This window comes from Amphibalanus amphitrite, unplaced genomic scaffold (assembly GCF_019059575.1).
Source record: "Amphibalanus amphitrite isolate SeventyFive unplaced genomic scaffold, NRLGWU_Aamphi_draft 000298F_arrow, whole genome shotgun sequence".
NCBI classification, from domain to species: Eukaryota; Metazoa; Arthropoda; class Thecostraca; order Balanomorpha; family Balanidae; genus Amphibalanus; species Amphibalanus amphitrite.
Window position 1 is genome coordinate 595,646 of NW_024881793.1, and position 24,265 is coordinate 619,910.

The following is a 24,265-nucleotide window of genomic DNA, read 5'->3' on the forward strand; positions in this document are numbered from 1 at the left end:
TTAGCTTGGTCATTCACCGTCCATTTCTCCCACGAGTGAGACCGTCCGTCACTTTCTAGACCACGGGCGGTGCTCCCCTGTCAAAAAGCCACCAATAACACCGAAACACACCTGTCGGCTTCCTCCCTCCCCTCGCCTACCACAGCAGACAGGACAGAAAAGCGGCGGACACTGGGCACCCAATCTTCCGCCGCTAAATACACCCCACACCCGCTTTCGCTGCGCCCAGCCGCTAGCCCGCACCCGGCACCATGTGCTACCTCTCCGCTCTCCCTCCGTCTTCTCCGCTCTCTCCTCTATCGTCGCCTGTTGTCGCCGTCACCGTCGCGGCGGGTGGGTGTGCCGGGCAGATGTTGTGCGGCGGTCGGCTGGTCTGACCATCTGGGACGGAATGGGACGACGGTTAGCGGTGGGTGACCATGGAAGGTGTGGAACATGGGAGACGGTCACAGTCCGTCCAGCAAGGAGTTGGCTATGGCTCCCGATATTGCGCCAGTAAGTTATGAAAATTGTTGTTTTAGATGGATGCAAAAAAAAAAAAAAAAAACTCGCAACTGATAAAATTGATTGCTGGGATAAGTTAAGCTTCTTTATGTTATCTAAGTACGACCTGTCATCTATTTATAAACCTCTGCAACAATTTAAACGGCAATTAATCAAACTATGTAAAAAAAAACTGATAACTACATAGTTCATTATGACAACGCGGGCAATGGCTTCTCACCTTTTACTCACCTTTAACCAGAAGCCAGCCCGAACAATGCCGATCACGCCTTCTGGCTCCCCTGACTGTTGTCACCAGACTTCACCTCAGCCTTCGCCTTGTCCTCCGTCCTCGCTTTCCGAGTCCCCGAGGTGCCATCAGGGCTCACCACAGTCTCTGAGAGGCTGGACCCGGCCGAAGCCAGGCCGTACAGAGTACCGACCTGTACCCGGTACGGGGTCAAGGTGACGGTACGCTCCGGTGTGGCATGACCTCCAACCAAACGTCCATAACCCCTGGCCTGGGGAGCCACGTGCTCCTCCGGAGCCACGTACTCTGAAGCGTGCGGAGGCGCGTACGGCACGTGGCGGCCGTACTCGGGCGCACGTGGCACGTACTTGGGTGCTCGTGGTGCGTACTGCTGCACGTGCGGCGGGCGGTACTCGTGGTGAGGGCTCTGGTACCGCGGCGTGGTGTACTCGGGTATCAAGTGCTTGGGCTGCCGGTTGTGCGAGTTGAAGTTACGCTCGTTCTCGTGGTAAGCGATTGCGATGGTCTCAATGTACGGTTCAGGGTTGAAGCTGAAGCGATCCAGCGACTTCCCGCCGCGATGGCCCCGCGGGGGAGGAGGCGGGGGCTCAGAGTACACCGGGTACACGGGAGGCGCCGGGTACGTCTCGGTCACGTGATGTTCCTCGGTGTAGTGGAAGGTCTCAGGGGCGGCCGGGTAGGCGTGGTGGCCGGCTGGGGGCGGGGGCGGGGGCGGCAGGTGGTGGGGGGCGGTGGGCGGCGGCGGAAGAACCGGGTAGTCGCCCTCAGGTCCATGGTACGGCCCGTACTGAGCTGGATGAGGCTCAGGAGTGTAGTGCGGAGGAGGGGGCTTGTAGTAATGGGAAGGCTCCGGCGCCAAGTGATGCTCATACTGGTGATGGTATTTGGGCGCCTCGTACACCGATTTTGGGACATACTCGGTATGATCCTCATAACTGGTCGCATATTTGTGCCTGGGATACTCATAACTCTTATATTTCAGTTCTTTGTACTTGGGCTTCTCATACTTGTAGCTGCTGTACTTATGATTATCGTATTTCCCATCATCATAGCTTGACTTATGATACTTCACTCCATCATGTTTCGGGTACTTGTAGTATTTTGGCTTATAATGTAGCTTCGGATGCTTGCTGTAGATGTCACCGTACTGCTTCCGTCGTACCTTATCCAGGTAGCTGAAGTGCTCGTTCAGGGGGTGCTCCGACGAGGGTCTGGTGCGGGCGCCAAACGGCAGGGTTGTGTCATATCCGACCGGGGCCAGCCCAGCGGGGAAGTGGCCCACGACATCTGAAACGGAGCAGCAAACGTAAGGGACCCACATGAAGATGCAGTCATCAGGCGTCCTACTAGTGAATAGGAAGATTCATGTGACAGTTGTTGACACCTTTCATTACTGATTCAAAGCGCGGAAGCAAGCTTGGTTTTGCCATCAGTGGTGTTAATATTTTCCCAGGGGCGCGGGAACTACTTTCCGACTGGGGGGCACACCATAATAGAGATTAACCTAGGGTACCCCGAAATCTAGTTTTCCCACCGATTTTAGGCCACTTATTTTTCACCCCTCGGCTTTTTCAACAAAAAAAGAAAACATTTGCAAAAAAGTGTGGTATTCCGTCTCAAAGCTGTGGGGGCACCGCCCCCACGGCCCCAGAGTTGGGGGGGGGGGGGGGCAAGCTGCCCCCACTGCCCCCCGGCTCCCGCGCCTATGTATTTTCCTTACATCACAAGTATGTCGTTGGTTGAAACGGCGTGAAAGTCTCGGTTAGCACTTGGCCCACACATCGTGTCTAGCGCATAACTACATAGAAAACAACCAAGTGGTGTTAATTTGTACATTAAACAGTTGAGTAGACTGTCCTGAAAATGACAATGAAAAGGGCAAATAAAAAGTATAGTGATCCACGTGGCTATGCGCTATTTCACCGATATTTTCGACCGATGTATTTCACCATTTGCATGCTTCTTCTTGGAACAGACACCGGTAAACGAATGACTTGGGTGGCTACATGTCGAGAAAGAAGTGGTTTGTTACTTTCGCCGTAGCAAAAGGGAATCATTCTCCATCCATTAACTTTCAGCTATCACTTCCCAATTAATCGTCCTAATTACGTGTGATTCTGCTGTACACCGTTTCCTTTCCACAATTAATCTCGCCAGCCACAGTGACCACGGTCCACGCCGTGCGCCGCCCCTTCTGTAGCCCATCTGTGTGCCTACTGGAAGTCTCACCCACCTCGCTCATCGGACCCATCCCGTGCACCGTGGCCCAGCTGCCAAACTGACCGTGACGGGAGATGCTCGACTCTCCCACGGAGTCAGAGTCGGTAGAGTCCGCTGCCAGGCCGCCATTCACCTCCGCCAATAGTCGCGAGGTCTCTGGGGATGTGCAAACGTGTGGTTAGAATATACGAGTCGGCTATTTACGGTTATTATCAATTATTCCTACGGCTCATAACAATTAGAAATCAATTAATTGCATGGTGGTCATCGGGAAAATCGAACGGAGTCGATAGCATTCGGCGCGGTGAAATCAAACTCAATTGTATAATTGAGTAGTGAAAAACAAGCAAATAGTATGAGGCCGATACAACACATTCGGGTGGAGGCGTTTCGTCACATACTTTTTTAAAGCAAATTATTGGATCTGTCTCATAATCATTCAACTCTCAAAGGAACAGAGTTTTGTTCTGATTTAGTTAAAGGGGCATTCCACGTCAAATCGAACAAAAATCGGCTGTTTTGCACCTTACCATCAGCGATTTCATTATAAATTTGTGAGCGAGTTCCTGTGTCGCCCCGGACATTACATTGATGTTTTTTGCACATTCTGACCACAGGTCTTCTAAATATAGGGCATCAAATTTTTACAAAATGTTGCATCTTTATATTTTTGAACGACCATAACTTTGGTTGTACTTGTTTGATTTGAATGAAATAAACCTTACTGTTTAGGTAATTTCTTAAGCATTTGTTTAGAATTGCATCGACTTAAATATATGACCTTGAAAGTTGCTTAACTCTGTTCTTAAGCACAAAAATTGAAATAGCAAAAAACACGCCACCTTCGATTTGGCTCATTTTCATATATTTTATTGCCTACCATATTCTTAACAACCTGTGAAAAAATTAGAGTGGACCATTCATAAGTTTTGAAGAAAATGGCACATATGCAAACGTATGTTAGCACGCGCAGTGGAGGGGGAAGAGTGAATTTCGCCCCACCCCTCCTGTTTTTCGCCAATATCTCATAATATTGATGCGAAATTACTTATGGCTACCTTCCAGAATTGAATTGCACATCTCATCGTGCAAGCAATAAGAAAATCGGTTCACAACTGTTCTAGTAATAGCGGTGTAAAGTGAACATCCTGTCGCCGCGGCGACGCGGCGACTCGGCAGCCGGCGCCGACCGCTACGCGCCGCCTGAATTGTAGACTGTGCCGGGACGGAACGGAACGGTTCCGTCTTTACATCGCGCTCCTTACCGCTGATTACGTTCGATTCGCGTCAAATTTTGTGAGAAGACTACGAAATGTACAGGCAATCTTATGGTGAAAGAATTCTGAAAATAGGTTGGTAAACAATTGAAATATGAACGTGTAAACACAAAATTGTGACTGCTGCGTTTCCCGCGTCGGCCGATCCCGCCTCAGCCGGCGACATGTTACTCTTAGCAGGACTGAGCTAACTGCCATATTTATTATCGGATTAACTAGAAATTCCCCATACATACTCAAAAATGTATGTTCTTTCGTATAGTGAAGATCAAAAGACGTGAAGATATCGTTGCGTGATAATGTTTTCGTTGAATTTATTTCATGATGCATTTCCACACGGCTCAAAATTCACCGCAAAATACCGTTTGCCTGAGACACTTTTACAATGGAACGTGAATGCTTGACTACGATGACTATGCATTTCCATTCTCGCAGAGTTTGGGATATCACTAATCAGCAATCATTCATTTCAGAAAGTGTACACAAGCAAGCATGTCTTGACTCTGTCTTTCAAGGTCACGCGCGGTTGCGTGATGTTGATGCATGAAAACGGCGTTTGCCGCGAAAGTTATGAATGGCCCACTCCAATTTTTTCACAGATGGTTAGGAACATTGTGACGGACATAATATGTAAAAATTACTCAAATCGAAGGTGGCGTGTTTTTTGCTATTTAAATTTTTCTGTTTTAATTCAAGGTCAAGTGCATTTCAAGGTCACTTCAATTTAATTTTATAATTAAAAATCAAAGCCTTATCAATTGCCTACAAGACCCTGTTAATATCATTTTGATACCAGAAAAGGAACCAGAGTTATAAGCATTTAAAAAAAATGATGTGTGGCATTTTTGGCTATATTCGATGACCTATATCTCGGCGATACGTTATCAAATTTCGAAAATATTACACGTAACTCAGTTTTGAACCATGCCCAGTCTGCCTACAAATTTTCAGAAAAATCGAAGGGGATGACGGATTTCGGTGTTTGATTTGACGTGGAATGCCCCTAAAGCCTTCGGATAAGAAGCTTCCATGCTTATAAAATTAATAGTTTTTGAACTGTATCCTGTATAGCTTTTAATAGTTATTGATCTGATGCCATCAATGATATGTCATGATGTCGTAATGCTACATGCACTTGTTTTTTTTTCTGACGGCTCAGATGGTTAAATCAATGGAAATGTCCGCTCAATTGATCATTTTTCGATTATACGTTAAAAATTAGGAGATCTTAAGAGTTCGTCAGTTCACTTAAAGGGACTATCCCACCTTTAACATGGGGTTTGAGTTGAGATAGCCAAGTTTGCGGCGAGGTTTAGAAACCACTATCTATCTAGGTTGCAACTTGCAACCCCCGCGGCCTCTTGGTGTTGAAGAAATTTGTTCCCTTCATTTGAAAATGGGCCTTGTACAAGGCCCTATCTTCAACATGGAGCGACCGTTAGTGTGACGTCACCTCGTTTAGTCATTCTGAAAGGTTTGTTCGTTGAAAAATCGCTTAAAACTTGGTCTGAACTTTGTTGTGGTGCCTACAGAGTAAAAAGAATCAGCTTTATGACAGTAATGTGGCCTGGGGAAGGAGGTAATTTTGGGCTGTGACGTCACATATTTGAAAGTTTGTGTTTGAAATATGGGAAGCCTAAGATGTTTAATGAAAAATAAATGCCAGGACCGTGTTCCTAGTCATCCAATCTATAAAGTCGGGCACAATTTAACTGGTTTTAACAACATTTTAGAAGGTGGGATAGTCCCTTTAAGTCTAATCGAATTCATATCAACTTAACCCTCGCCCGTATAGGGGGGGGGGGTCGAACGGACCCCCTCGGGTTTTTCGCGAATAACTCGCATAAAAAACGGCCGATCGCGACGAAACTTTCAGTACCTTCGCGTTAATCAATTTTACGCCTACCCTGAAAATTATATGACCCTGAACCCAATGACCTTTCATCTGGGGCCTATTTTTCGAGACCATGTTTGGCCGGAATCACGATTCGGCGTATGTCGGCTCGCATTAGCCACGCGTTTGCAGTCTTTTCGTGGTTTCAAGCGTTCAAACATGTGATTTGATGCTGCTCCCATGCAATAGGGTGGATATCAAGGTCACCTGAAGGTCAGGTCCCGTAGCTCAGTTGGTTAGAGCGTTGGACTCCGCGTGGTGAGAGCACGCGTTCCCGGTTATGACAGTCCGGGTTCGAAGCGCGACGGGCGCTCGGCATTTATGGGCCTCCTGACGGGTATGGTTGCGGTTGGTGGCAGGCCGTAGCCAGGCGAAGTCAGTGAGGGGGCCGGCCGTGCGCAGCTTTGTGCGCACGTTAAACTTTGGACTCTAAATTCGGCAATATAATCGGAATTGCGCGATCGGAGGGTAGAGGGCAGGGTCATCGCAACAAGCTTTGCTTAGCGGTGGCTCTGTCCTTGTGAATCGTTATTCCTTCCCATCAAAAGGTTCGGACTAGATTTACAAAAAAAGGTCAGGGCACTGACCTTTGGTGACCTTGGCTCACTTTTAAGAAATTTACATGTTTCGAGGCTAGTTTTTTGAGTTGAATTCGAATTTAGCAACCATTTGAACATTTACCAAGTAGTTTTGGTGCCTTCGTAACATGTTACGAAGCTGTCAGAGGCGGTTGATAGGTACGTACTACGAATACCCGTCACGATCCCTACTGGTTGACCTGACCTGACCCGACCTGGTCTAAATGCTTAAAGACATCATCTGTGATCAAAACTAGCATGACGCTATTCGTGATCAGCACCTCGAAAACGAAACGCCATAGCAGACACACTTTACGACTTTCTAGCAGGTCCCGATTTCAACTTTTGGGTCATTGACCTGACCTGGAAGGTCAACCGATGACCTAGGACATGAAAATGGGATAGCATCGGCTTCCTCTCGTGACGGGCATCACGCTCGTTTTTTCCACGAAGCTCTAGCTCGATCAGGATTCAGGGGCCAAGCGCGAGGGGGGGGGGGGGGGTCGTAACCCCCTTGTGCCGTCGAAGGACGGAAAATTGCGTTTGTCTGCGAGAGATTAATGCTGAGCCCCTGCCCGAACACTCACCGGGGTCCACAGAGGTGGCAGCGACCAGCACGGGCAACAGTAGCGTCAGCAGATGATGATGTGAGTTCTGTCTCCCCATGGCTCCCATCACCGTCACTAGCGCTCGTCGACTGAAGCTCCCGCCGGACCGGCTGACACTTTTATCACCGCGCACCCAGTGTCTACAGTTCTGCTGACGTCACGAACTAATGGCTGGCCCACACGCACGTACAAGCAGCATGCTGTGCTTGGTGCAGTTTAATAGGAGTGGATGAGACACAGTGATCTTCCATAATTGTTTCGCATAGCATAATTTAATCACAAACCGTGGCTAACAGCAGAGCTGAGGCGCGAAATGCGTAAACGAGACCGGTTATTCAAGCTTGCTCAACGTCACAACTCAGAAAGAGATTGGTCGATCTGGCGATCTCAGCGCAACCTTGTAACCAGCCTTAATAGAAAACTCAAAAATGAAACCATTCAACACAAAGTACATCTACTTGTCACTAGCAAGAAAACCCCTTACAAATACCACAAAATCCTGAAAAGCGTTACGGGGTTCAAGCAAAACTCCATTATGGCTCCTCTGATTGTCGAAAATGATCTTGTAAGTGACGACCACCGCAAGGCCGAGGCCCTCAATTCGTACTTTTGCTCCCAGACAGAAATAAACATTACAGAGAAACACTTACAGCTCGTACGCGAATACAAATCTTCATATAACAGCACTCAGCACACCTTCCAGTTTTCTCCCATTACACCTCGAGATGTTTTGAAGACCATCAATGGGCTGGATTCGTCTAAAGCCACCGGCTCCGACGGCGTACCGGCGAAACTAATCAAAATGTCAGCGGCTTACATTGCTGAGCCTCTATCCAGAATTTTAAACAAATCAGTCCAAAAAGGCAGGTACCCAACTCAGTGGAAGAAAGCCACAGTTAAACCAATTTTTAAAGGGAAGGGCTCCCCATCTGAGGCTGCATCATATCGACCAATAAGCTTACTGCCGTGTCTATAGAAAATATTCGAAAAACTTATGTTCACTCAGATATATGAGCACATTCACAGTCATTCGCTCTTAACACAAAAACAAAGTGGCTATCGCCCTGGTCACAACACAGAGCTCCAACTTGCTTATCTAACTCACAGGTTATATAGAGCCATAGACTCGGGTGAGGATTACACAATCATTTACCTGGATATATCAAGATATTTCGAAAAGATTTGGCATGAGGGGCTGCTAGCAAAATGTGATAAAGAATTTGGTACCTATAAGAGGTGCACAACTTGATTGGCTAAACTCTTATCTAAGTGACAGAAGACAAGTAGTCCAGCTAGGCCAAACTACGTCCACCCAGCGTGAGTTATCCGCAGGAGTGCCACAGGGATCCATCCTAGGCCCACTGCTGGCCATAATGTATCTAAATGGGCTCAGTAGCGTTACCAACAATGAAATGCTATTTTTTGCGATGACAGCTCCTTACATGCCAGTCACAATGTTAATAATTTTCATGAAGTTGAAAAATCACTGCAAATCGACTTAAATCGCATCAAACGCTATGGAGACGACTGGATAATAACATTTAATGCTACAAAAACAGTCCAACAAACGCTTAGTAACAAAAAAACACACATTCCATGCCTGGAATTTGGCGGTTCACCAATTCCCATTCGCGATTCCCACAAACATCTTGGAGTAACAATCTCAACTGATCTGAGATTCAAGTCTCACGTCAACAACATCCTATCAAAATTTTACCGCACGATGAGTCCTCTCTTCCCAATAGCATCTCTACTTCCACGACAAATCTTACTTCAAATCTATCAAATGTATGTCCAGCCCCATCTCGACTACTGCGACTCAATATTTGATTGCCATCTGACAGCATTTGACAAGTCCCGACTAGAGAAAGCACAGAACAGGGCGGCACGCCTTATCACTGACACACCTCGAAGGACGTCTACAGCGGGCCTCCGGAAAGAGCTGGGCTGGACCTCACTAGTAGACAGACGTCGCGCCCACAAAGTGCAACTCTATCACAAGATAGCATTAGATGATCGTGTTCCGGACTTTATAAAAGACATCATACCCAAAACGAGAAACCTGGAGATAGAGAGAAATCTGCGATGCACACAGTCCACTCAACGCACCATCCCAGCAGTCCGCTCAGCTTCCTACGCGAGATCTATCATCCCAACAACAACAAGAATCTGGAACGAACTACCCAACGACTTACGAGCCGAACACAGCCAAAAATTCTTCAAAAAGAGGCTGTATGCATATGCCGGTATAAACATGTCACCTAGCTCCTACCTAAGCACAGGTTCCAAAATTGGAAACCGGCTTCACACCCGACTCAGGCTTAATTCATCAGATCTTAAAGACCACAGATTCAAATTAGGGAAAAGTGATTCAGCCAAGTGCAGTTGTGGTGCTGCTACAGAAAACAGCGAGCATTTCCTCCTAATCTGTCCACTCTTTCGCACAGAACGAGAAGAATTGTTCGAAAGGTTAACTGAAATTCTCAGTGAGAACTTTCAAAACATTCCTCGGAAAAAGAAAATAGAAACACTGCTAAATGGGCCTTCGCGAGTTATGAAGGCTACCCGCCATGACACCGCCATGGCCGTCCAGAGCTATATACTCAAAACGCGGAGATTTGCCTGCTAGAACTAGGAGCAGCACTTCCATTTCGGAATACAGAGCAATGGCGCGAGTAGGGGCGGGGACAGGCGCTTCGGCCAAGGCAGGGTCGACTTCGCTATGTTAATATTGACATTTTGATTAAGATCAGTAGTGATTAGTAGTGTTCGATTAGAAGTGTTATTGTCTGCTTTCTACGTGTTTCGAGCGGCGTCTCGTTTTAAGCGCCATAGCGCTTCTACGCCAATCGTAATGTTTTGACAAGTGTAAATATGGATGCTCAAATAAATCATCTCTCATCTCATCTCATCTCAGCATAGCTTTTTTCGCATGCTTTGCCGGCAGGAGAGGTCAAAATCTAAAGAAGGGACTTTGAAAACTGCAGACGAAACTGAAAGCGGTGGCAAGGGCGCGATAACCAGATATCGATAACGGAAAATAGCCCTTATCTAGCTATTAAAAAAGACGTGTAGTTCTCCTGTTAGGATCGGTGGATGATTTGTGACAACTGATGGCACCATCGAACGTGTTAAAAAAATGATGTCAAGAACTAAACTTGAAATTTTGGTCTGAGGTCAAGTGTATTACCTGGCCGGAGAGGGTCATGTCGCACATCAGTCGATCTGTGTTGTTGAGATGGTGAACAGACGCGAGGCGTTTTGAAGACTAATCAATCAAACATGCTGCCGTCGAACAATGCACGGGAAACCTTTCCATGACCTTTCATGAATGCGATCTCACGGGTGCAATTTTCCATACTAGTAGGTAGGTACCTAATCAGACATCCATTTTACGATACTTGAGAGCAGGGCTGCCGGTATATAGGGCCTTGGGGCTGCCGAGTCGAAGTCGGAGTCGGTCGGAGTCGACAGTTGTACCCGAAATCGGTGTTGGAGTCGCCAAAGTCTCACCGACTCCGACTTCGTAGTCGGAGTAAACATTGCATGTCTTATTCCTCGCCCGTATAGGTAGGGGGAGAGGGGCGAACGGAGCCCCCTAGTTTTTTCGCGAATAACTCGCGTAAAAAGCGGCCGATAACGACGAAGCTTTCAATACCCTCGTGTTATTAAATTTCACACCTACCCTGAAAATTTTATGACCTTGACCCAAATGACCTTTGACATGTGACCTACTTTTCGAGACCATGTTTGGCCGAAATCGCGATTTGGCGTATGTCGGCTCGCATTAGCTAGCATTTTTTTTTTGTCACGTCAAAGCTCAGGTCACCAGAGGTCATCGGAAACCGAATTTCGCGATTTTCAGGTCGAATTAATGTCGACAATGCTCAACAAACCGGTGCATAACTCGGAAACCAATAAAGGCGTCTCAGAAAAGTGCATTTGATAGCCCTATTACCATTCTTTCTGAGAAATTCGCTCAGATTTGACTTGAAGTAAACGGATTTGCCTGCAGGGATCAACAACTACGAAAATATACGACTTTTGCGTTTTTTTTTTGCAATACTTTTTTGACTTTTGGGGACGGACGGTCGCAAAGGGACCTGAAAGCCCAACGGTCAGGGGTGTAATTTTATATCTCTTTGTGGGGACAGATGCACCCACAATCCTGAAATATGCCCCCACAATGATGAAAATGCACCCACAAGTCTTCTTTTACAAGCGCCCTTTCGAGAGCACGTCGCCCATCGCATGCTCTAATGGTGTCCTCCTGACCGTCTCGCGTTCCCATGGATAGTGGATAATATAGAGATCTTATCTATGGATAATATGACGTTTTTAATCACTCAGCGCCCTTCTGGGAGAATGACGCCCTTTTGACAGCACTTCTCACGGTCTAACGGCGTACTCCTGAAAGTCTCGCGACCTTATGTCTCTGTCTACCGTTCATCCGTCGACTGTTCGGTGCTCTTCTGGCCTCTCAACGCCCATGTACCATATAGCGTTTTCAATCACTCGGCGCCCTTCTACGAGAATGGCACCTTTTTCATGGTCTCAAGGCGCCCTTGTAACCGTCTGGCGCCCCCACGTCCCCACCAACTTAGCATTACTGACGTCTGACTGTGCGGCGTCCTTCTGACCTCTCTGCGCCCCTGGATCATACAGCATTTTTAATCACCTGGCGCCTTTCTGGGAGAATGGCGCCCTTGTCATGGTCTCACGGCGCCCTCGTAACCTTCTGGCGCCTCTAAGCGGCCTGGAACCCCTACAGCTGGGCACCCACAATCATTTTATGAAAATTACACCCATGCCAACGGTTATTTTGGAAGCCGAAACGAAGCTAAATAAGCGACCAAATAAAAAGACGCGCCGAAACGGCTAAATTTGAGATTCCTAGATCCGATCCTTAAGGAATCGTCCATCATTAAAGACAACAATTGTGTTCTAAGTACGTTTCACTTAAATCACAACGGGACATCCCAAACGGAAGGCTCATGATACCGCCAGTTATTGCCGGAGACGATACCAACGAACACAGGAAGCGAAGGGAGCTCTTCCTTCTCAGGAAGGATGCTGGTACGCGCCGGTTCCATCATCGCCAGTCGATGATCTCATGAGCCGATAACAAGCTATCGGGAGAGGAGCCGAGGGTGACGTGCCGAGGTGACGCCTCACTGAGCGGGTGACGGGTGAAACCGACACCGTGATGTGACTGGGCGTGTCGGCTTCGTCACGTCCCGAGGATGACACGCGCGGCGATCTGGCGTCGCGCGCGAAACGTCCGATCGGCGACACGACATCTGTCGCGACAAACAACCTGTTTCACCGCCGGAGGCACTGTCACAGCGCGGCCGAAATCATTTATCGAATTGGCAGAAAGTGCGACGCGGGGGGAGGGTTTTGGTGGTAACAGCTAGAAACATCGCGTTTCTTAGATGGCCAAGCGAGTGGACAGATGTGAATGCGCTGTCAGCCTGTGTTGAAAAGACGGTGTTTTCTGCTACGTTGCCGTGATACCGCCTAATCTGACTGCTCAGGAGAGAGGCCATTAAAATCGTTTTATTAGAACTATCATAGCACCATTTCTGGCCAATGGACAAACTTCCGTGATGGGATATGAAAGCGTAACGGTTATTTTTTTAAGTACTAGCGTTAGAATTAAAATATTTTCGGAGGCAATCTTCAGGAATCGTTCATCGTCAGTGCAACAATTATGTACTCTAACGTTTCACTTTCATTGTGGACGTCCCAAACAGAACGTCCACAAAACGTCCCAGAACATCCACAGAACGTCCCAAACCTGTATGGCTCACGATACTAGCATCTTTCCGCCCCCACCCCGCCCCAAGTCATTTCAGAGCTTCTTCAATTTTTCGTCGGGCACAGTCTCATGAAGGTAGGTAAGTATGTAACTGATTCGATATGGACTATTTCTGCCGAACGTCAATGCCGGTCGACGGACTTCCCAGGCGAGGTGACACCTCCAGACCAGACAGCATCTTCTCGCGACTCCTTGAAACGTGTAACCGATTGAAAGATGAAGAAACCATACATACATGACCTTCAATTGATGATTTTTAAATTCAACCACATTTTAATGCCAGGTCGGGCCACTGGCATATGACGTCATGCGTGAAACTCTACAAGGTCCAAGAATGTCGCAATTTTGCGACCTCAATGCCATATTTCTTGCAGGAAGATGAAACTTCAGCAAGTTTTCCAAATAGAATGATCCTACATCTTGACCTCGCCGGCCAACTTCCTGACCCAATCCTGTACCAAAATACCTAGCTAGGTAGAAACGGCAGAGTATTTTCGTAGCAAACTTAGAAAACGCAGCAGCACGCAGCGGACTGCCTATGTGGTCATAAAGTTACAGGTCGAATGAAAATATCGTTATTTGTGCCATCATTTCGACATGTTCGCGAGACCTCCCGATGATGGGAAGCCGGAGCAGCTTCAGAATGACGCAAAAGTTATTTTGAATTTGACGTAATCCCACAGCACACCCATCAACAGCACACGATTGTCTACAAATTTATATTTGGCTCCACCCACGAGCTGATTTTCCTCCTGGCTTCTCACAGAGTTAACACGAAAAGAGTAGTGACTGAGTGCGGACTGATGACAAAAGACATGGAACAGACTGCGACGGCCACGCGGTGGCACCAACAGATAAGCGCACATCACCCCGACTGCAGCGACATCACAGGCCCGCGGTACGGACAGGCGCACACTGACCCGACCGGGCGCGGACACCCGGCCGCCCATTCACAGAACGCGCCGCGCCGTGCCTCACCCACCCGCTACGACCACAACCTGACAATTTTCACCGTGTTCGCCGCCGCGCCGCCTCAGTACATCGTGTCATGCGAGTTCACCGAACGCGGCTTCTTGATCTTCTCCAGGTTCTTGCTGATGACGTCGTGTAGCGTCGAGTAGCGGTTGCGGATTTCGACGAGCGTCAGTCGCAGAGAGATGAACTCCTTTTCGTCCATCTCCTGCACGGACCGCCGGTAGTCGTCCAGGTGCGGGTACTTGGCCACCTTGGATATCAACTTGGCCCGGAAGCTATAGTAGCGCGACATCTCCTGGAAGAAGGTGGCCGCCTCGGACTCGGCCGACGACACCTCGCCCAGGGTGTCCTCCTGGATCGAGACGCCAAAGTTGTTGCCGTCCTCGATCTTCGGAATCATGTATGTGACCCACATTTTGAGCAGATTTGTCTCCTCCATAATTTGCCGGATAATCTGTGAACAAAAACACGCATGTCGCATATATTAGTTGTGGAAGGAGCAGCGTTTCAACAACGTTCATATTCACAGTAAACGACCACAGCGTACGTAATGACTGAGCTTAAGGGAAAAAATGAAGTACGAATTAATTAAGTGGAAATAAGGTGGACTAACTTCATAACAACAATACTTTTACAACAACAAAAATGCAACGAAATGACCTCATTGCTCAAAGACCCTAGGAAATGCACTGGAAACAAATGAGATCAAAATTGCGATTTACCTATATTACTTGAATATCAAAGTCCTGCCAAACACAAACAAATGAATGAGGTCAGGTTACCGATGATGAATAATCAAAACGCTCACTCACTGCTGCCTACCTCGTTCATCACCACACCAACCACCGCACACGCGGCCAACGTACCGGTTTGAGCGTCTCGATGATTTCGCTGATGAGTTTGTTGCAGGGCACGGGTCCGCTGGGGAGAGCCATCACCTTGGTGCCATCCACAGCAGCCGCCACACCATTGTCGCCGCTCAGCTTACGCCGCTTGGCCGGCTGCTCGGCTGTGTCGCGCGGCTCCGGCACGGGAATGTTGAGCGCGCTGTGAAACTGCGTCAGGTCGGTGGCCGTGAACGGCGGCTTGGCCAGCAGGTCGTTCAGCTCCAGGATGCGCTGCGGGAACACCTCCTTCACCAGGCGCTCGCCCTCGTCGGTGACAGACTTTTTGAACTGCTCTACCTTGGCGCGCGCCTCCTTCGCCTCGCTGGCCGACACCATACTGTCGGGGTGGGGAGAGCGGCCGGGCCGCGACTGCCTGCAACATCAGGCCCAGAGTGAACGAACGGCGCCAACTGGGAGCAATCACGGAGGGACAGGTGGGGAGGGAGCTAATGGAATGCCTAGGACGAGCCAATCGAGCGACAGACTCTGGGACGGCGATGTTTCACGAAATGTTTCAGACAATCTGCTGCATAGTGACGCCACAGCGCATACAATCAACAGCTTTCTATGCAAAATATATCTTTGGTGATGGTGAACGATCGAAGTCCTTCATTGCGTAACAATCGATTGTTGAACATCGCAAGCAAATTAATGGTTACAGATGCAATGCATTAAGCACCAATCCGTGGATAACATGGATCACAGACTCCTCTTTATATGTATTAGACAAGTCTGCATGGATGAAAGTTGGGCACGCTTCCACAGTCCACACGTTTCGGTGTCCACACGTAGGTGGCTCCACCTGGCGCCCGCTCATCGATTGGAGAGGCGCCACTTGCGCGCCGCGCCTGCCGCCAGCCCCCACCAATGGAGCATAATCACGACTCGAGCGCTGTTTGGTCATCGTTTGTCATCAACTGCCAGCGTTTCTAACCTTCCCATTGGTGAAAGGTCGACCAATAAGAGGCGGAGAAACACCAGATGAGAACTGCCATATAGAGGAGAACCGGTGACGTCCTGATGAAAAATGACGCCAAAGCGAGCTAGGAAGCATGAGAGCAAAAAAGAACGAAAATATCATGGGAAAGATGCAGGCGCTGCCGCACTACACTGCAACGCAGTTGTGCTGATCAAGTGCCTAATGCCTATTTTCTGTGCCAATTCGAATGTGCTATTTTTATCAGAATTTAGTATTAAAAGCAAGTGCAAAACATCCAACTCTCAGCCAAATTGATAAAACATGGGTAACATATGTAGTTACCTATACACTATACAGAGGTCTATGGTCAAGTATAAAACGATTTGCACTTGATCATGTCAAAAGGATGCTAAACATAAGCCAGTTTTGCCTTGCTATTGCACCATCCATTTAATGCCATTGCTTAGGTTCCATCATTTCATCTTTGTAGAAGCATGATTGATAAAATAGATTTCCTCCCTAAATCATGCATTAGTATGCACTCATCCTTTGGTTGGTGTATGGGGTCCTCACCTGTAGCCCAAGACCACAGTGAAGAGAAAGCACATGATATTTGAAGCATGAACCACTTTACTCTCATTTATTCAAGCTTCTACCTCAGTAGGTAAGCATTGCCACTTTTTGCATTTTTGGTGCAAGATCACTTTTTATGAAAAATATATTTTAAATGAGCTAAAAAGTTGATGAAAATAATTTATAAATTAGAGTGTGGACTGTGGATTCAATTTATTTTGTTATAAATATGAAAAAAGGCTAAGCTTTCACCATAGGACATTATCAAAATAATTTCAGCCTCTGAATCTTGGATAGGTTTCTGATACCTTGGTAAGGGAAAAATCTTAGGTATTCCATTTTACTGCCCCTTCTAATGCAAAACTTTGAAACCACCATGCCATTAACAATTGACTTTCCCATATAACTTTGTATTTACACTGACCTTGGCAGCTCAAGCTGTGCAGTGATTGAGGCAAAATTTCTTGCCACACAATAGCTTACAATCATATGTCAAATATAGAGCATACATATTACATACAAATCAACAGAGCACCACATACATACATCAAAACAGTGATTCTTATTTGACAAATAAGTCATAGAGGCAGGAAGACTGAAGTAGGCAGGCACTTCACCAAACAACTGCAGTGAAACCTACCAGCCAAAATGGTAGGTACCCATTTCTTCAAATATTTGCAGACAAATAAATCCCCAAAGCTGATAATAGTGCAATAATGAAAGCCTCTTGCAAAAATATTTTCATCTTTACTCATAATTTATAAATGAACACCTAAGCTTTGATGTGGACTTGATGAACTTAGAGCATGGAGGCACTCAGCCAGTGTGTGTTGTGCACCTAAAATGGTAATGTACTGATGTACTAAGCTCAAGCTGGCACACCATTCTCTAATCAAACAATGTCCAGTGCATAATTCCCTTTCGTTGAGGGTCATACATCAAAATTACACTTCTTAATTTGGTGCTTAAAGTCTATGTCATGTATATTGCGGACCGGTGTGAATTTCCAGTCAAGTTGAATTTCCAGTCATGGGTCAGGTTGGTGTGAGCTGGTGCAAGTGCAAATTTTGACTTTTGAAAAAGTGACATTTTGACTTGAACTGATGTAATGCAATGGTGCCAGCGCAAGCGCACCTCGTAAAACAAAATGGCATTGCTACACTCTACAGTCTCGTCTGGCACTAGTTCAGTTTCCACACTAACTAACTTTAAATCAATGTGTGATTCAATTCATTACCTATCTAGCTTCTCTAATTCCAACTCAAAGTCACCTACCGTTTACAAAAATAGGCGACAATCAGCAATCAAGATCAAGTCCCTTGACCTCGAACTTGAACTTGCAGAATTCACAAACTAGCTAGAGCGAGCCACATCAATATATATGGGAGCAATCAAGTTATCAATGTACAAAACTTGCTGAAAATGCTTTAAAATTTTAATAAACGCAACCAAGACAACGAAACGGTTTGAAAATACGTGAACAAACTTGAATATCAATATGGAAATGCTCAAATCGATGCGCCAGATTGTGCTCACCCTGTGCAGGTGAGCATATTTACGTCTGGACAACGAGTTGCGGGGAAAAGTGCTGATTTTGTCGCAGTTTTAGGAGTCGGTGATTAGGCTGGTTTTTTGGGTTACTTTTTCGCTCCGATTCCTGTATTTCATAGTGTTTGGCTTTTGAATATTTTAGTTCTTTCAGAGAAATATTACTTGCCTTACAGATTTTGTAAAAATGTTTCAATTTTTATAAGCCGAACGTTAGAGTCCTAAAACAATACATCAGTACTACTATTATTGTAAACAAACAAACGGAGCACCACTTGGCTCTGTTCCAAGGCCTTTTTCGAGTTCATCTGGAGGTTTTCGTACTCGTGTACTCGTGTACGTTTTGTTGGATGTCTTAAATCTCTTGTGATTGACTTATAGCATATTAAAGAAGCATGTTGACTGAAAACAATCCCAAGTATCCAGGAGGAGGCTAAGAGAGGTCCTGATCGTCCTGAGCAAGATCAAGTTGAAGTTATGAAATGTTGGTTGATAAAAGCAGGTTGATCTGGCTCACTTATCAGCAATAAAAGTAAAATTAAAAGAGCTTATTGGCTAAAAACAAGCCATATTATTGCAGGAGATCAATACTGAAGAGTACGCCGAGCAGTATCAAGCCAGAAAATGTTTGCTGATGATGATTGCATATTGTCTATTGATGTATTGGGATGAATAATTAATTATAACTTATAACAGCAAGATTATAACTATGAAGCGCTGACTATGAAGTGAAAAAATCTAGAATGAGCGAACTCAGGCAGCTTTACTTTGCTATGCAGATGGTAATGTGCATTACTCAAGTGTCTGGCAAATGAAACTTTGCATTTCTTGAAAAAGGATTTCAGTAAAATTGTGAATGTGACAAGCCATGCAACGATATGATCATATAATACGTGTTAATAGTCATTCGTGACAATGATCTTTGGTCCAATATACAATAGCAAAGCTCTCAGCGCTTCTTTCTGTGGATGGCCAGAAGTGTGACTCAGGATTTAGAAGTATTAGTCTTCTTCACAGGGATGTTATAAAATGTACTGGAGGGTTATCTTCCAGCAAGGAACTTTATTTTGAGTTGGTATGAGATGTAGGCACAAGAACTTAGGTGCTTAGTGCCTATAGTTAGTAGTTGTGTAGGTTTAGTTTGGTCAGGTTAGATTAGGTTATGCTAGTTTTTAGTTAATTTGCCAGGTGTCCATAAAAAATGTGACCAGGGCGGTGTTTCACGGGATGCTGCTACCACGCTGCTATCCAATTGCACGAACTGACGTCACACTTGTGGTAGTGTTGGAGCAATGGGCCTGTTGATGTTTCCATGGAAACCCAATTTGACACGTGTATAAGCAGCGTGCTGCTATCACTGGTGAAACAGGGCCCTGACTAACCTAACCTAACCTCAATCATCACACATATTTGCAATCTACTCATAGCAGAAGCACCCAGTTATATGATAGATACTCACCATGACTCAATCTTACCTGCTAACAACTTAAAAACAGCTCGCGTCAAGCCGTTGCCAAGTTAGCTCACCTTTGCCAAGCCGCATCCATGGAAACAGCCAAATGAGGAACTGGCTCATTGGGTGGCTGGTGTCAGTCTGTGCATTGAAAGTGTTTCTTCTCTGAAGCTGCTCTGCACTGCTGTATTGCCATGTTAGATGCTCAGAAAATGTGGGAAATGATAATTGAGATACTTTAGTGCTTTGTTCATGCTCCAGACATCAACAAGTACAAATTCTGCAGGGTACACCTATGAGCTAGGTGAGTATTTTATGTGAATGTGATGTTTGACTGTAGTAAATACACAAACAAACACAGGGTCACAGTTATATTCAATCTCCACATAAACACAACAAAAACGCCCAAAGCCTCACTCCGCGAGCACACCACAAATAACGCAAGCCTTTGCAGGCACCAAAATGCTTTGATTTACAGGATAGGTATACTTTTTATATCCTTTATCCTCTGGGATCTTGCTGCCAAGTTGAAGTAAGATGACTGAACTTCAGTATTTATCAACCTTTTCTTCTTATAGCCACTGCTATACGAGAATGACTAAATGCTTGGTTTGATTGATTAACTGCCTTGAAAATTTAATGATCGATCTTCAATTCTCAATGAAGGCACAAATAAAATAGTTTCCTCTCCTCTTGGAATACACAAAACAAAATATTTAATAACTTCTTAGTGGATGGACGAGAGCCTGATGCATGTTCGCTTCATATTTTGTAACAAAAGCGCAAAAACTGCAATATAACAGCACTATATGTTTCTGGACAAAATGCAGCGGCAGTAAAACCTTCCCTGATGGCATTCATTCTTAGCCAAATGTAATGACAAAAATATTTTGTAGTAACTATTAAATTCCGGCTAAAAACAGTGCACGGTTTGAAAAAGAATCATTCCAATGACGGTCCATTCTTGCGGTCCAGAAATCGCCACTATTTCCGGCCTCTCCAACGCAACTCGTTGTCCAGACGTAAATATGCTGCAGGTGATGTTTATTTCAGAAAAGGACGAGTCTGCTAAAATGAATTAGTTGATAACAATGGTGTTTTTATGTATTAAAAAGTCAACTCATTGAAATATTGAGGCATGGAGTATGGACCAAGGCTATGCAATATGCATGGACCAATCGAAAACCACATAAAAGTGCAATTTATTCCGTAGCTCAGTTGGTAAATCGTTGGACTCCGCGTGGCGAGAGCACACGTTCCCGGCCGGTCTTCTCGGTACCTAACAGTCCGGGTTTGTTTGTTTGTTTTGTTGGGTTAGGCCGTTTCGGTCTGACAAGACCATTTCAGAGCCGGAAGGATGATAGGAATTAGAGGGAGACATTGGTCTGGGCAGACACCCAAGAGAGTCGCCGGGGCTGAGCCCGTCCGAAAGGACAGGCCGACCAGCCCCCCCCCCCCCCCCAAGCACTCGGCACCCGGCTACGGGGTGCGCTCCCTCTGGAGCAGCGGCGCCGCTCCAAGGGACTAGCAGTCCGCATGAGATAAAGGTGCCTGTCCAGCCCGGAGTGGGGGTTGCGGCGTGGAGGAGAAGGATTTCAGTATCCTGAGGATGGAAACGTCAAACGACGGAACGGAAGACTGAACAGTCCGGGACGGGCGCTTGACAATGACATGGCCTCCTGACAGGTATGGTTGCGGTTGGTGGCAGGCCGTAGCCGAAGTAAATAAGGGGACCGGCCGTGCGCGGCTATGTGCGCACGTTAACCCGCGCCCCGCTGGGGGTCCTGGATTTCCACGCCCTGCTGGGGGGGGGGGTTGAACACCCCCTCTTTCTAACTCGCCTCCTGGGTCACGTAGCGATACGCAGAAGGCGGTGTTCGAAAGAGCGCCAAAAATAATGACGAAATCACTTTGGTCACTTTTGTCAGATCAAAGGTTAGGTCACTAGAGGTCATTGAAGGCAAAACTTCGTCGATTTTCAGGTCAAATGTCGACAATTTCCAAGAAGCCAATGCATAACTCGGGAACCAATAGAGCTAAAGCACCGCGGAAAAGCGCATGTGACCTACACGTATTTTCCGAGACCATGTTTGGCCGGAATCGCGATTCGGCGTATGTCGGCTCGCATTAGCCGCGCGTTTGCAAGCTTTTTGTGCACTGAAAATTTTTTTACTCAGGCCAGGCATTACTCAGTAATAACTCATGAAGAAACTCAGTGAATACGATAGTGGTGCTCACTTATTGGCTGATCTAACTCACATCACCAGGGTGACTTCGTTATGCGTGAGTTCTGAGTGCTTAGTTTCGTGAATTCGAACTGAGTCGGAAATGAGTTTTGCTTGGGCAAATCTAGGGCCTTGGGCAAATCTAGTTTCCTGCGCAATGCATGAGTTCTCGCGAATTCACGTGCAGTTGTGCGTGAGGTACCCCCGGTTTGAAGATGCGCGCATGCGCGGCAGGGTGAGTTTCCTGCGTGATGCGTGAGTTCGCGTGATGAGTATTATAGCCGTTGCGTTCGAAAACCGCGGCGCGCGCTTCAGTCCGTTGTGGCGCGGTGACTCGCGTAGTTCACGTTGAATTGTTGAGGCTATTGTGAAATTGTGCGGGAGAGTGCAGGAGCGGGGAAGGCGTGCAGCGAAGGATGGGACGGGTAAGTTATCTGTGAAGAGCTCGGTGATTGTCGATGAAGCTTTTATCAATCGCATGCGTCGCGGAGAACAGGGAGGTGAACTGATGGACCAGCAGCAGGCACGTACCCAGGATTTCGCCCAGGAGGGGGCCACCTGCTTTCGAAGGGGCCCCCCACAGTGTATAGGGCCTCCCAGGTTCCCCGGGGGCCCCCGGGAGTCATGAAGAACCTTTCGATGGGGGGGGGGGCATAGTGGGTCCGGTCTCTCCTGCAGACGTAGGTGAGAAAACGTCACGTGTGTGGGAAAACGCAATTCAGTTCTTTACAACCTAATGTAGCATTTGGTTGTGATTTCTCGCGTTCAACTTCATCAAAGTCAATTAAAACGGTCTCTGTAACGGTCTAAGCCTTGAGAAAATGTGGAAAATTGGAAAGTAAAAATATTTTTGCTTGAGGAGTGTGAATGAAACGCACGGCATTTTATGAGCGAGCGCCTCAATTACTGAACATCCTCCAATTACGGATATATAGGTATATAATATAATAGTAATAGTGGGGAATAAATGTCTCGTTATCGGAATTCCACTAGCCCTATGTAAACGCGGCTATTATATGTTTCACTAGGAATCGAGCGCGCAATTGTACTTTTAGCCAGAAAATAAATGCTTGGGTAATTCTTGGACACTCTGTATTAATTGGAGGAATAGGACTTAGGAGGAAATGCGATTGCAAATCGACCCACATCCCTGTGTTAGCCAATGACGCCTTTGGGGCCAAGGTTGGGGGGTATTCAGTTTAGCCTTTTTGTTTTTCTGTGATATCTCCGGCACCGTGAAAGATATTGGCTCCTTCAGATGAGTGCCTACTCCAGTCACTACTTATATCCAGTAGCCAGTAGCCACTCAGATGATTTGGGATCAATCAGATGATAAGCGTACTTTCAGACGACCAGGGGCCCCCAGTCGACCAGGGGTTCCCACTTCCCAGGCGACCAGGTCCTCCAGATGACTAGGGGCCCCACTGCCCCAGGCGACCAGGGCCCTCCAGGCGACCAAGGGCCAATGCGATCAGGTCCCCAAAGCGATCAGGGGCCCCCAGGCGACCAGGGGGGCCCCCATGCGACCAGGGGGCCCCATGCGACCAGGCCCGCGGCTACCAGGGGCCCCCAGGCGACCAGGGGCCCTCTAGGTGACCAGCGGCACTCAGGCGACCAGGGGATCCCAGGCTACCAGGGGCCCAAGGCGACCAGGGTCGACCAGGGGTTCCCAGGCGACCAGGTCCTCCAGATGACTAGGGGCCCCACTGCCCCAGGCGACCAGGGCCCTCCAGGCGACCAAGGGCCAATGCGATCAGGTCCCCAAAGCGATCAGGGGCCCCCAGGCGACCAGGGGGCCCCATGCGACCAGGCCCGCGGCTACCAGGGGCCCCCAGGCGACCAGGGGCCCTCTAGGTGACCAGCGGCCCTCAGGCGACCAGGGGATCCCAGGCTACCAGGGGCCCAAGGCGACCAGGGTCGACCAGGGGTTCCCAGGCGACCAGGTCCTCCAGATGACTAGGGGCCCCACTGCCCCAGGCGACCAGGGCCCTCCAGGCGACCAAGGGCCAATGCGATCAGGTCCCCAAAGCGATCAGGGGCCCCCAGGCGACCAGGGGGCCCCATGCGACCAGGCCCGCGGCTACCAGGGGCCCCCAGGCGACCAGGGGCCCTCTAGGTGACCAGCGGCCCTCAGGCGACCAGGGGATCCCAGGCTACCAGGGGCCCAAGGCGACCAGGGTCCCCCAGGCGACTAAGGGCGACCGGGGGCCCCAGGCAACCAGGCCCCCGGCTACCAGGGGCCCCCTGGGCGACTAGGTACCCCCAGGCGATCAGGGGCCTCAATATCATGCAACCAGAGGCCCCCCATGCGACTAGGGCCCCCTAGGCGACTAGGGGCCACAGACTATCAGGGGCCCATACGACCAGGCCCCCGGCTATCAGGGCCCCCTAGGCAACTAGGGGCCCCCAGTCGATCAGGGGCCCCATGCGACCAGGGCCCCCTAGGCGACTAGGGGCCACAGGCTATCAGGGGCCCCATGAGACCAGGCCCCCGGCTACCAGAGGCCCCCTAGGCGACCAGGGGCCCAGGAAA

General features: G+C 47.8%; 2 protein-coding genes and 1 long non-coding RNA gene across 3 annotated transcripts; 1 reads left to right on the plus strand and 2 right to left on the minus strand.

Annotated features, from left to right (window-relative positions):
• Positions 1-676: 676 nt before the first annotated feature.
• LOC122387789 (extensin-3-like) lies at positions 677-7,481 on the minus strand. The gene is made up of 3 exons (XM_043378258.1): positions 7,311-7,481; positions 3,038-3,130; positions 677-2,041 (listed from the first exon to the last, which is right to left on the minus strand). Exons 1-3 carry the CDS (start codon positions 7,396-7,398, stop codon positions 768-770), a joined length of 1,455 nt encoding a protein of 484 aa, XP_043234193.1. The 5' UTR covers positions 7,399-7,481; the 3' UTR covers positions 677-767.
• A 6,376-nt stretch (positions 7,482-13,857) lies between these two features.
• On the minus strand, positions 13,858-18,055 carry LOC122387791 (proteasome activator complex subunit 3-like). The gene is made up of 3 exons (XM_043378260.1): positions 17,782-18,055; positions 14,994-15,387; positions 13,858-14,581 (listed from the first exon to the last, which is right to left on the minus strand). The coding sequence occupies exons 2-3, from the start codon at positions 15,348-15,350 to the stop codon at positions 14,186-14,188; spliced, it is 753 nt and encodes a 250-aa protein (XP_043234195.1). The 5' UTR covers positions 15,351-15,387; positions 17,782-18,055; the 3' UTR covers positions 13,858-14,185.
• Positions 18,056-18,103: 48 nt separating this feature from the next.
• LOC122387792 lies at positions 18,104-19,003 on the plus strand. Its single transcript, XR_006257680.1, has 2 exons — positions 18,104-18,390; positions 18,635-19,003. It is a non-coding gene; the product is annotated as an uncharacterized LOC122387792 (long non-coding RNA).
• Positions 19,004-24,265: the final 5,262 nt, after the last annotated feature.

Excerpts from the sequence above, each read along its gene's own strand:
- LOC122387789 (XM_043378258.1), bottom strand. The coding sequence starts at position 7,398 with ATGGGAGCCATGGGGAGACAGAACTCACATCATCATCTGCTGACGCTA. Across the intron at positions 3,131-7,310 it reads TGCCACCTCTGTGGACCCCG|AGACCTCGCGACTATTGGCG; the intron begins GTGAGTGTTCGG and ends GCACATCCCCAG. Across the intron at positions 2,042-3,037 it reads GTCGAGCATCTCCCGTCACG|ATGTCGTGGGCCACTTCCCC; the intron begins GTCAGTTTGGCA and ends GCTCCGTTTCAG.
- LOC122387791 (XM_043378260.1), bottom strand. The coding sequence starts at position 15,350 with ATGGTGTCGGCCAGCGAGGCGAAGGAGGCGCGCGCCAAGGTAGAGCAG. Across the intron at positions 14,582-14,993 it reads TCATCGAGACGCTCAAACCG|ATTATCCGGCAAATTATGGA; the intron begins GTACGTTGGCCG and ends TTTTGTTCACAG.